This window comes from Cucurbita pepo, chromosome 7 (genome assembly GCF_057944985.1).
Source record: "Cucurbita pepo subsp. pepo isolate OVF chromosome 7, ASM5794498v1, whole genome shotgun sequence".
NCBI lineage: Eukaryota > Viridiplantae > Streptophyta > Magnoliopsida > Cucurbitales > Cucurbitaceae > Cucurbita > Cucurbita pepo.
The window spans coordinates 7,264,325-7,277,665 of record NC_141804.1 but is presented as its reverse complement, the minus strand read 5'-3'; the positions used below and the strand labels follow the sequence as shown (position 1 = coordinate 7,277,665).

The 13,341-nt window shown below is 37.0% G+C and overlaps 1 protein-coding gene across 1 annotated transcript; it reads right to left on the bottom strand.

The window, feature by feature from the left end:
- Positions 1 to 1,010: 1,010 nt before the first annotated feature.
- LOC111798001 (S-adenosyl-L-methionine-dependent methyltransferases superfamily protein) lies at positions 1,011 to 5,090 on the bottom strand. Its single transcript, XM_023680934.2, has 5 exons — positions 4,729 to 5,090; positions 4,450 to 4,556; positions 2,868 to 3,375; positions 1,705 to 1,823; positions 1,011 to 1,535 (listed from the first exon to the last, which is right to left on the bottom strand). The coding sequence occupies exons 1-5, from the start codon at positions 4,987 to 4,989 to the stop codon at positions 1,337 to 1,339; spliced, it is 1,194 nt and encodes a 397-aa protein (XP_023536702.2). The 5' UTR covers positions 4,990 to 5,090; the 3' UTR covers positions 1,011 to 1,336.
- Positions 5,091 to 13,341: the final 8,251 nt, after the last annotated feature.

The following is a 13,341-nucleotide window of genomic DNA, read 5'->3' as shown; positions in this document are numbered from 1 at the left end:
CGTGTATCAAGATTTGGTTTTGGACTTGACATGGCTCCAAATCCTCCCTTGTTGAGAAACTAGGACAACATACAATCCCACTTGTATATGAGTCTTATTCTTATCTTGCAAGTTCACCATCTCATAGGAATTGTCATGGAGCCTAAGTTCAATCATAGCCCCTATTTAGTTCCTTCACCCACACAAGCTCTAGAAGTAGTACTTGCCACATCAAAAACAAGAACTTGTCCCAGCAACACGTGAGTAGAACTTGCCACATAAAAGATCATCTCACCCTTTACAATGAGTTCTTCGTGGGAGTGGGTTGAACACTTTCTAAGAAGGAATTAGTAGGTAAAAACAAGCAAGAAAGAAGACCAGGGTCGAAGCTGGAAGGTACAGATCTTGAGTTTTTGTGAGTTTCAAATGTTAATATCTTGCTCGATTCTCCACGATACTTAACAATACTTGTCTCTATGGATTCAGCATGAGGAGCTCTACAAGATCAATGAAGGTTACAAAAGCAATCAGAGCCTATGGGAGAAGAACCGATGAGAGAAAGAATGAGTTGGGCAAGAGTAAGCGGTCGTGAAGATGGATTGGTTCGAGTGAATCGTTCCAAACCGATTCACTTGAACCGAACCCAATCTGCTTCACTGGAGTTCTAAAAAGCCAGGTGGTGAACATAAAATTTTGGAATAAATGGAAGTGAGGACAGGGACAAAAAAAAGGCATGTCCATCTCTGCTTCACTCATTAACATTCCTTGGCCTACCCCTCCACTCATTAATCAGTTTAGTTTTTTAGATTTTGTTGAATAAATAAATAAATTAAACATTTGTTTTTATAAATTAATTGGGTCAAAATGTGACCCACTTGCACAAGGTTCATATAACAATGCATCCTAGGTTGTCCTTGTTCCTTGATGAGAATTTGCACATTAAGGTGGAGAATTTGCAACAACCTTAGCAATCATTAAAGGTGAAGAATTTTATCAATGCAAATAAACAAAACTATACGAGACTTCAGAGATGCCAAAAAATAAAAATTAGAATTTGCACTCAGCTATATAGGTAGAACCGTGGAGGAAAAATCACAGTTAGAACTGTGGTAAGGTATACCATACTGCAGCTAAGAAATCACTTCATATTGGAGGAACTTTGACCAATGAACTGTAAGAACTAAAAAAGAGAACATTAGCAATCATGGGATGAGCTTGAAATACCTTATTTGCCTACCTTGTCTCCCTTGCTACTACAGTTTTGTTTTATAGAAAGGCAGAACTGCAGTTTCCGACACCAACGAAAACGACATGAAAATCGAATGCCCAAGATCATAGAATTTCTGGGTGCTCAAAACTATGAAACACCAACAATATATGCATTCCAAGAATCCTTTTGTTGAAAAGTTTCGACCTCCTCATATTTCACTTCACTTCCTGTGCCAAACCCCTCTATACTTCTAATCTCTTCGGTGTCCGGCATCTGCCGAATCCAAATGTGGATGGATCTGAATCCAGCCTCTTCCAAGCAGTCTTTGATCTCTGGTAATGACCACCTGTTCATATGTACAAAGATCATCTCAAAATTTTGGCCACTAGATATGGTATAAAGAAATGGCTATGAAATTTAAACGTATAGTTTCAAATTTTGGTATAGCAGTCAAGTTGATTATGGTTTACAAATATGGAATTTGATTTCATGGAAAAGAGAAAAGGTTTCCTTACAGTCTCCAGCTGTATGAAAATGCATGGCGAAGCTTCTTCTGCTGCTTCTTAAGATCAAAATGGAGGCTAATCCTTGTTTTACGTCCAATGATGTCGAACTCAGCTTGCTCCCAGATATACTGTAGTTTCTCCAAGAAATTAGAATGCAATATCTCCAAGAAACTAGAAGGCATTTCATGTGAAGAAAAGAAAACAGAACTGAGGAAGATAAACAATGTTTGAATAGATAGTATTAATTTAGAAAGTGAACAGATCCAGTTAAATAAGGCTGTTATATGGAAGTATTTATGTTATAACTACGGCTATGAAGACCTCCACAATGAACATCTTCGAATTGAGGTGAAAACAGTATAGCAAAACTATTGAGAAAGGAGTGTTTCTAAATCCTTGCATTTCTAGTGAGTATACATGTAATAACCCAAGCCCACTACTAACAGTTATTGTCCTCTTGGGCTTTTCCTTCCGGACTTCCCCTCAAAGTTTTAAAACGCGTCTATTAGGAAGAGGTTTCCACACCCTTATAAGAAATGCTTCGTTCCCCTTTCCAACTTATGTGGGATCTCACAGTACGCGTGCCCCTATAAAAGGAGTTGAAAAGAAGAGCCACTGCCCTTTCTGCCTACTGATCTGTCAATCAATTTGACAAATTTCTTGAATGGAGAACTCAGCCTATCAAGACAAATGATCCACGTTTCAGCCCCATCAGTTCAGTCATCATGGATTTTGAAGAATACAACTAGACAACTACATTAGAGTACCACTGGGTCAGGTAAATTCAACAATAGATGCCCATTGATATCATAGTCTTCCTTCTTCGCATAAGGCCTAGACATAATAAATTCATCATCTAGGCTAATAGTGAATTAAAATAAATTTTTGTTGCAGTACTAGCGGCTCTTAAGAGAACCAAATACTGAATCAATGATGTCACTACCCCGTGTTAAGAATTGTTGGGATGATCATGGGTTTATAAGTAAGGAATACATCTTCACTAATATGAAGCCTTTTGGGGAAACCAAAAGCAAAGCCACGAGAGTTTATGCTCAAAGTGGACAATATCATACCACTATGGAGACTCGTGGTTCCTAACCCCCCTGCAGAACAAATATAACTAGTTTGCTGATGTTTGAACTCAAAAATAATAATAATAATAATAATAGTACCTTAAAATTAGCGAATTTCCTTTGAAGCTTCAACTTCTGTTCTGACGAGGTACCGCCATACAAATCCATGACAAATATCCCACCTTTTCTGGATAAGCTAGCACGGGCATGCTTAAAATACATAACAAGATCTTTACGTGAATGGAGACAACAACAGCTGTAGTTAAATGCGCACACAATATCTCTGGCAGGCAATGTAATGTTCCTCTTTATATAGTTGTTATCGTTAGAGGCAGATTCCTCTTTCACAATGGATTTTGATGCACTGGCTTCGAGATTATCTTTGCTATCTTCCAATGTTAAATTTTCAATCAGCTCCTCCTCGGGCTTTGGATTCACAAGTCTGGCCTCAGAAGGATGCAGAACATTTCCATGAAAAAGAGAGATTCTTGAATATCCGTCGGCTCCAATTCGGTTAACATTGTTCTCCATGCACCACGTTAATGCCTCAAGATCAAGATCCAAACCTATAGCAGTCCTACGTGAATCATTTCGAAGCCATTCTATACTGTAGAAAGTAAATAAGTATCAGGTTTTTCATCCATCCAACTACAACATGATGACTCACAAGTAAAATATTGGCTCCATCTTGCTCATAAATAGAAATTGAAATGAACAATGAAGTCAAGTTTAGCTATCCTCAACCTATTCCATACCTGGTGGTCTCTATCTTTGAAAATAACTTTGATCAACACACAGTTTATGGAATTTATTTATCAAAAATTAAGAATAAAAGTAGTTCGTTGTAACTGCCCAAGCCCACCGCTAGCAAATATTGTCCTCTTTGGGCTTTCCGTTCTGGGCTTCCCCTCAAGGTTTTAAAACGAGTCTGCTAGGGAGAGGTTTCCACATCCTTATAAAAATTGTTTCGTTCCTTTCTCCAACCGTTGTGGGATCTCACAATCCACCCCCTTTGGGGGTCTAACGTCCTCACTGGCACACCGCCCGGTGTCTTGCTCTGATACCATTTGTAACAGCCCAAGCCCACTGCTAGCAAATATTGTTCTCTTTGGGCTTTCTCTTCTAGGCTTCCCCTCAAGGTTTTAAAACACGTCGGCTAGGGAGAGGTTTCCACACCCTTGTATGGAATGTTTTGTTCCCCTCACCAACAGATGTGGGATCTCACATTCATGTCGATGAGGATTTAACTAGTGATTGTAATGACAAATAATCCTGATATGTTATCTTTTAAGATGCATAAATTCCAAGCATGGAGGAGCCAAGGTAACAGGCTGTCCTGGATTACACCATCAATACGCATTACAAACATACAGTTTAGGAAAATTTAAAGGCAGCTTGATTTCCTAAAATACTTGTAGATATGTATTTTCATAAAAATACTATAAATATATCGAAAAATACAACATTTTTAAAAGAATTCATTGATTATTCATTAACTTAATGGTGTAATCAAATTTTTTCATTTGATAATCAGTGATTTTATTTGATCGATGACCTACTAATTGATTAACTAGACATTGATTGATAAACTAAAATGACATTAACAATTATGGATGAACATGAGGGGTGGTTGCATACAAGGAACAATTGGCTAATATCTCAGCAAGAAACAGTGGTGTACCTCAAAAGTGCAGTGCCACAAAAATCTTCTTGGAAATGGATCGGCTGCCTACCTCCCACGTACATTAAAAAAAACTTCTGCAAATAACTTATATCTCCCTTGGGTGACTGCGGAGAATAAACAAAATTCAGAAAACAGCCAAAACCCCACCGTCCTCTCAATTAGCAATACAATTCAAAGGTAAAAGAAAACACGCGTATACTCATCAGTTCAAATAATCAATGATCGTTTCTTACAAAGATTTCCAGATATCTAGCAATACAAGAAGAAGGCCCAAACCTGAACTGATTGTTGATAGAGTTGAAATTTCGAAGGAATATCCACTGATGAGCCCTCATTGCTTGTTTCTTGTTCCTCCTCCTCCTCCTCCTCCTCCTCCTCCTCCACTTCTACTACTTCTTCTTCAACTTCTTCTTCTTCTACTACTGGATAGCTATGAAGATCACCATCTTCCACAACATCTCCTTCTGAATTAAACTTGAAATCCCTTCGACGAGAATGTCCGTCGTGATGTTTCTGTTTCTTGTCTCGCTTTCCCATTCTCCCTCCGCCGCCGAACTCTCCTGCTGGTTTCTCAAAAATGAATGAAGACTTACAGTTTTTACAAATTTTCTACGCAAAACCTTACCTACCCCTAATTTCAAATCATATTCGTTAAACTCTCCTAATTAATTTAGTTTTCTTTTTATTTTATTAGATATTTTAACTTAATTTTGACTCATTAATTTAATTTTGGCTCGAATGGTTCCGCAGATTCCCACGCGTTACGCACCCGTTCGCCATTATGTTCTCAACCCCCTTTTGAAAGGCGAGACAAGCTACTTTTAGCTAGGAGCCTCTTTTCCTTCTGCCTAGCTCTCCGAAAACAACGTTGTTAAGCGTATAATATTTCTTTCCACTTTAAAATTGTATAATAAATTGCAATTTTAGTATATAATAAACCTTGACCTATTAAACATAAAATTAATAGTTTAAAAACTTATTATGCATTATATTGTGATGTATTCAAGTCATGACGTTTTTTGTGTATAAGTCGAGATAGTGAATCTAACACTGTAGGAGTCAAAACTCTCTATAGGTAACTTTCTCGTCTCTCTAACCGACTTCATACTTGTCTACTATTGAATGCTAGTTGGGAGCTCTCCCATTGGTAACTAACAAGCTTCCTATCCACTAAGCACAGCCGAAGCTCTTTGGTACTTTGGTACGGCCCTTTAGTGTACCATGAGTCTTAAGTGGGTGATATCGAATTCCATAAAACCTTATTAGCAACACAAGTTCACGATTAGGAGTTTTACTCTAACGGTCTCTACATAGTACTAGTCAACCCAAGCAATCATAACAGACCCGACCCTATGAGTAGCTCAAGGACCAAAGAACGATGACATAGACTAAGACTCATTAATAGTCATACTTAACTCTAGGTCACATGAAGTGTCAAGAAGGGGCTATCATGCAATTCAACCCGATAAAATCATACCTAGTAAGACAGAGTCCTAATAGAACACTCTCAAAAATCAAATTCAGAATCAAGTTCAGAGTAGTATAGCCCTAATTCATGCTTTCGAGCTAAACTGATAGAAAAATCTTTGAGTTTGACGATATGTTACGATACATATATCATATCATTCACATATCATATCATAACACATTACATCATTTCATAAACATATCACACATATCAAGCATATGACACCTGCAGAACCACGGGACACATGTTATCATACAACATCAAGTTCTAATCATGCCGATAGTAAAGCCACGGACATGGTTGGCCTTAATCGATGTTCTATCCTATTTCCAAGATTGGCTTGACTTGTCACTCGAAGTTTGTAACGACCGATACGGAGGTATTCTACCATATTAAGAACTTTCGTCTAATTCTTGAAAAACGCATAGAATGGAAGGGAAAAAGCTAACGGAGAAAGAGAAGATGATTGGGGATATGAGTGGAGAGAAAGTATGGGAGAGCACATTTTATTACCCAAATCTCAAGTGTTCGATTGTCCCAATTCATGTCTCCTTAGTCCTCGATTCCAACATATCTTTTATTCCTTATGTTAATGGCAAGTAGGATCGTTCAAAAATCTCCTTTGTAAGGCTCGACCCAGTTTTTACTTTAAGCTTAAATGAGTACTAGCAAATCTGTGAGTATTAACCCTCAAGTTCTTCATAAATGTAAAACGTAGTTATAAACTCAACTTATTTTACCGTGCATGGTACATACAACTCTAAGTCTATGGATAGTTAATAAATAAAAATTATTTAGTTAAAGAGGAAATTACTCTTGATGTAAATAATTTTTTTATTATTCAAACTCAAAATAGGTAATTTTGCACTCTAAATACTAAAGCCATAATGCATTAGATATTAAATATATATAGATATATATAAAATTTGAATAATATTCAAATAAGTTAAATATATATTAAGAGATTTTATGAAATTTAAATAGGGGATGTTTGAAATAAAAAAATTATGTAAATTTTAATATATTAAATTAAAAATATTATTTGATTTTGATAAATATTCTACCATAAATCTAAATAAATGAAAGTTCATCTCCAATTGGTTATGTAATCTAAGGATTAATTATACTATATATTAATTACCTATACTCAAAAATAGTCCTAAAAATAAGGGAAGGATAGAAAAAATTCATTTATGGTCTTTACCGGAAAAAAAGTGTTTGAAGGTTCCGGGGACAAGAGAGTAAATTCAATCCTCGACAGCAGCTTTACCTAGTGTTTGGATAACGAACTTGAACAAAAATTAAGGATCCAGAGCAGAGACCATAAAATAGCTTGACCTTGTGAAAGAATAAAGGAAAGAAAGAACAGAGAAGAGACCGAGGAGCGATATGACCTGAGCTACCTCGGCTTCTTTCTTCTGCTTTCAAGACTTAACAAATGAAAGAAAGAGAAGTTCATTCACCTTCACCTTTTCTTTTCCGATATTCCCTATTTATTATTCTTTAACGAGGTCAAGCATATTCTTTCTCCTTTACCTATTAATTCTCGAACTGTAAACAAGGTTATTTATTGTGTGTCTCATTGCTTCACCATATAGAGAAATGACACGGACACTGGCAGTATATGGCAGGTGGTTATATACTTAATGTATTCTTTATATAATGATTATTAAATCATCTATATAAACCCTTTTAGTCAATATTTCTTCTTGTATTTTTTCTATCCCGTTCTTTTTATTTTTCATCTAGATTGAGTGTATGAGTTATTGCGCAGTCCTAACAATTGGTAACAAAATTTACCATGATTTGTGAAGATGGAAGCTTAAAGAATGGAATCAAGAAGTTTGATCGATCAAATTTTGATTTGGGGCAGATGCAAATTAAGATTATTTGTACTAGAAAAATCTTCACTAACCCTTGTGTGGGCGACGTTGGGTTCCACAACCATGGAGAGTGGAAGCTCAAGGATTGACGAAATCTAGGGTTGATATGATTGACGATGTGGAAAAAGGTGGCGTTCAATATCATCAAGAAGAAGACAACGTTGGATCGGTTGAAGGCGTTATCGAATATGTACGAAAAATTTTCGGCTATGAATAAGGTGTATTTGATGTATAAATTATTCAATCTGCAAATGTTTAAAGGTGGATCTGTTGCAGATCATATAAATGAATTCATTATTATTGTAAGTTAACTGAGTTTTGTGAAAATTAATTTCGAAGATGAAATTAAAGTATTGACTGTGATGTCATATTTACCCGATTCTTGTCATACTATTGTTCGTGCGATCAACAGTTCCTGGACTAAGAATTTGAAGTTTGATGAAATACAAGATGTAGTTTTTAGGGAAAGTATTTGCAAACGAGAAATTGGGGATTTATCTAGAAATGATCTCAATATTGATTGAAGGGGAAGAAGTAACTCGAAGGACCAAAACAAACACGATCGATCAAAATCAAAGAGTTTGAGAAAATCTCCAAACAAACCAAACGTAATAGGTTGGAATTTTAGAAAAAAAAAATGAATAATTACTATACAAGACCAAAGAGGAAACATAATCACAAATTTGCAGATCATAATGATTCCATATATTTAGCATAAGACATTGAGTATGCTCTAATCCTCAGCATGGACAGTTGATTGAATGCGAGATTTTCGATTCGGGTGCATTTTTTCATTTGTCTGGAAATAGGAAACTATTTTAAAATTTATGTTAGGAGTTACTGGTCTAGTCTTTTGTTTTAAACATAGTTCTAGTATTTAGGGAGTACTATTCTTTAGGACTCTTAAGTTTTTTTTTTTTTTTGCTGCTGATATTTTAGGTTCAACTCCTTTACGTTATTGTAAAGGTTATATAATGCCACACTTAGAACTAATAAACCGCACTTGAGATCCAATTGTTTATGTTCTCTGCTCTAACAATCTGCTGCTGAACTTATCAATTGGTATTAGAGCCAGCTCGAAAGAAGTTGCAATCTTCAAGTGATCAAACACGGAGAGAATGAGTGACGACAAAACATGAACGAAAATTTCTCACCTCGATGGTCATTATAATCATTGGAGTGAATTGATGGAGAACTTGCTTAAAGCAAAAGGCTTATGGAGCTCGGTGGAGAATGGTTTTTCAGAACCAGTAGAAGGGACAGAATTGACTGCTGCACACAAGAACATCTTGACGATATTAGAGTCAAGGATCATCAGGTAAAGCATTACCTGTATCAGGCGATTGATCGAACTGTCTTTGAACAAATCTTGGACCGTCGCACATCCAAGATTGTTTGGTACTCAATGAAGAGAAAGTTTGATGGAAACCAAAGAGTGAAGAAATCACTTCTCAATGCATTAAGAAGAGAGTTTGAGGTTCTCGAGATGAGAAATGATGAAACCATCACTAATTACTTTGCAAGAGTGATGTAGGTTGCGAATAAGATGAGAAGCAATGGAGAAAAAATGTCAAAAAAGAAAATTGTAGAAAAAATTCTACGCACCCTAACTGACAAATTTACATACATTGTAGTATCCATTGAAGAATCAAAATATACTGATACTATGTCCATTGATGAGTTACAAAGTTCGTTAGTGGTGCATGAACAGAAATTTCGACGCCTCAACAACAATGATGAAGAACAGGTGTTGAATGTTGTAGGTCGATCTAGTACAAACAACAGAGGGAAAGGAACGTACAGAGGAAGAGGGCATGGAAGAGAGCGAATAAATTTCAACAAAGCAACGATTGAATGTTATAAGTGTCACAACTTAGGACATTTTCAGTATGAATGTCCAAAGTGGAAGAATGAAGCAAATTATGCTGAGCTTGACGAAGAAGATGAGATGCTGCTAATGGCCTATGTAGAACTCCATGGATCAAAGAGAAGTGACACCTAGTTCTTAGACTCGGATTGCTCAAATCACGTGTGGTAATGAAAACATGTTTTCAAGCTTAGATAAAACTTTTACTCATAGTGTCAAGCTTGGAAATAATATCAGAATGAAAGTGTCTAGAAAAGGTACTATAAAATTGTTTTTGCAAGAAAATCGTTATACCATTCGAGAAGTATATTGGGCACCTGAACTCAAAAACAATCTTTTGAGCGTTGGACAACTTCAAGAAAAGGGAGTAGATGTACTGTTCAAAAATGGAATATGCAGTATTTATCATCCACAGAAAAGGGAAAATAGCAGAATCAATTATGAGTGCAAATCGAATGTTCATTTTGCTTGCAAAGTCATCAATCACAACAACTGAAGGGAGCTGCCTCCAAGTCTCTAATACAGATCAATCAACACTTTGACACTATTGTTATGGTCATCTCAGCTACAAAGGCCTTCGTATTTTGAATCATAAAAACATGGTGGAAGGTTTGCACAAATTGTTGATCCAAGCATCACTTGTGAAGCATGTATAAAACACAATCGGTGGAGAGAAACTGAAAAATTGGGACTTGTTCATGCTGATTTGTGTGGTCCGATTACTCCGTCTTCAAGCAGCGAAAAAAGGTATGTGCTGTGTTTTATAGATGATTTTTCTAGGCAGGCATGGATGTACTCTCCTAGAAAAATGAGAAATATTTTACCATTTTAAATCTTTCAAAATGTTGGTGAAAAAGAAGTTCGAATGCCCATAAAATGCCTGAGAACAGATAGAGGAGGAGAATTCAATTCGGCAGAACTTAATGACTTTTGCAAGCAGCATGGAGCGAAGAGACAACTGACCATAGCTTATACTCCACAACAAAATGGAGTAGCTGAACGCAAAAGTCGTACAGTGATGAACCTAGTAAGAGTTGTGTTAACAGAAAAGAAAGTATCAAAGAGATTCTGGCCTGAAGCTGTTTTGTAGGTGAATCATGTCTTAAATCGATCACCAACTCTTGCAGTGAAAGATGTAACACCAAAAGAGGCTTGGAGTGAAGTAAAACCATCAATTGACTATTTTCGAGTTTTCGGATGTGTGGGATATGTTCATATCCCAATGCTAAGGGAAAAAAGCTTGAAGATAAAAGTGTAAGTTGTGTTTCATTTGGAATCAGTGGTGAATCCAAAGGGTACATAATGTTTGATCCTGTAGCAAACAAAATTATAGTTAGCCGTGATGTAATTTTTGATGAGGATCGTGAATGAGATTGGAAAAATTCTGAAACTGAAACTGATTTAGATTGCGGAGAAAGCATTGAAATTTCAATCGTAACGGAAGAAGACACAGAACAACACACAGGTTCAACTTCATCGATTAACTCAGATGGTGAAATTGAACCTGATGTTGTACCTGCTGCTGAAATCGAACCAGGTTTGGCTATAAGGGAGGGCAGAAGTCGATGCCCACCTATATGGTCAACTGATTATGTTTCTGGTGATGGTTTGTCCGAAGAAGATGATGTTAACATGACATTTTTTACAAATTCAGATCCTGTAAAGTACGAGGAAGCAGTCAAAAACTCAAAGTGGAGGATTGCCATGGATGAGGAGATTAAATCCATTGAAAAAAATCAGACCAGGCACTTAGTAGCTCTACCTGCTGGTGCTAAGAAAATTGGGGTAAAATGAATTTATAAAACTAAGCTAAATGAGCTTGGAGAGGTTGACAAATACAAGGCAAGATTGGTGGTAAAAGGATACACACAAGAGCATGGAATTGATTACACTGAAGTTTTTGCGCCCGTAGCTAGAATGGATACTGTAAGGATGATCATAGCTTTTGCATCTTAGAAAGGCTGGAAACTTCATCGGTTATATGTAAAATCAGCTTTTTTACGTGGAGAATTGAAAGAAGATATCTTCGTAGAACAACCAAGAGGCTATGGAAAAAGGGGACATATGGTGTACAAGTTCAACAAAGCATGTTGGTATAAAATAAAACGCGTAAAATAACAAAGAGAGAGAATTGTTGAAATTTTGACGGTATTCAATCAACTAATGAAATCGTGTGAATCTAAATAAGGAAAAACTCAGGTTTGAGACGGAGCCGTTGCCGTAAAATAACAAAGAGAGAGAATTGTTGAAATTTTGACGGTATTCAATCAACTAATGAAATCGTGTGAATCTAAATAAGGAAAAACTCAGGTTTGAGACGGAGCCGTTGCCGAATTTCACCGTCCCGCGAGTCCCAGTCATATGGTTTGTTGCCCCCGTGTCGAGTTGAATTGGCTCCCCAGCCGGTGCCCTTTGTTATGCACAATTGGAGCTCTTCCTCGGGTTCGACGCATTATGCTGTCGTCGATTACTCTTTTCTTTTCGGTGAGAGGAAATTGTTGACAGGAAGTTGTTGGAATAAAGGCGAGTCACCACCCCGGTCAGCTTGTGCCTCCCTTACCGACGACGAACAGGATGGTGCATCGTGCCCTTTGTTCCTGAGGGCCGGCTCATCCTCCTTGGATTGAGGCCACATATGGGCCTTCTCGATTGTCTCCTTGTTCCTGAGCTTGCTCCAGCAATTCTTGCTCAGGTGGACCTCTCTTCGCACAGTACGAGAGCACTCGACGATTAGACCGTCATTAGTCGGCTTCCTCCTTCGTGGCGGTGTGATGGAGATGCCGGCACTTGACGGCGGCGTGGAGGAGTGAGCGAGCCTGCTCGAGATGGAGCTCACGGATGTGTTTATTTTCGCGCTTCGCATTTTCTTCTACTCGAACTTGAGACCTGTGTGTTGTTAAGTCAACGCTCTAACCACTTGAGCTATTCAACTTGATTGTTGATAGGTTGGCTTCTCTGCAATGATATACCACCGATGGCTTCAACCGGGCTCTGATACCACTTGTTGTTTTCCGATAATGGGCCAGGGAAATCCTTTTTCTTTCGGTGAGAGGAAATCGTTGACCGGAAGTTGTTGGAAGAAAATAAAACGCATAAAATAACAAAGAGAGAGAATTGCTGAAATTTTGACTATGCTTAAAATCAGGTTGTGAAATCTTCTGAACAGATTTTCTATTTAAATATAACTTATCCTAAAAATGGTTGGACAGTGTCCAACTAAATCTGTGCCACTTTCTACAAAATTGCCGTCTAAAACTTTGGTAATACATTCGAGGTGTTTGTCAAATGGTCAAACGGAGGTATTCAATCAACTAATGAAATCGTGTGAATCTAAAAAAGGAAAAACTCAGGTTTTATCTAACATATATGTTGATGATCTTTTGTTTACTAGCAATGATGAAACATTACGGGGAGAATTTAAATGTTCTATGAAAAAGGATCTAGGACAAATGAGGTTCTTTCTAGGGATTGAAGTAATACAACGATCCGATGGCATTTTTATATGTCAAAGGAAGTATACAGTTAAGGTTTTGAAGTGATTTGAGATAGAAAATTACAACTCTGTCTGTTATCTCATTGTTTCAGGACAAAAAATTGATAAAGATGAAAATGGCATTAAAATGGATGCAACTTTTTTCAAACAGATAGTAGGAAGCTTGATGTATCTCACT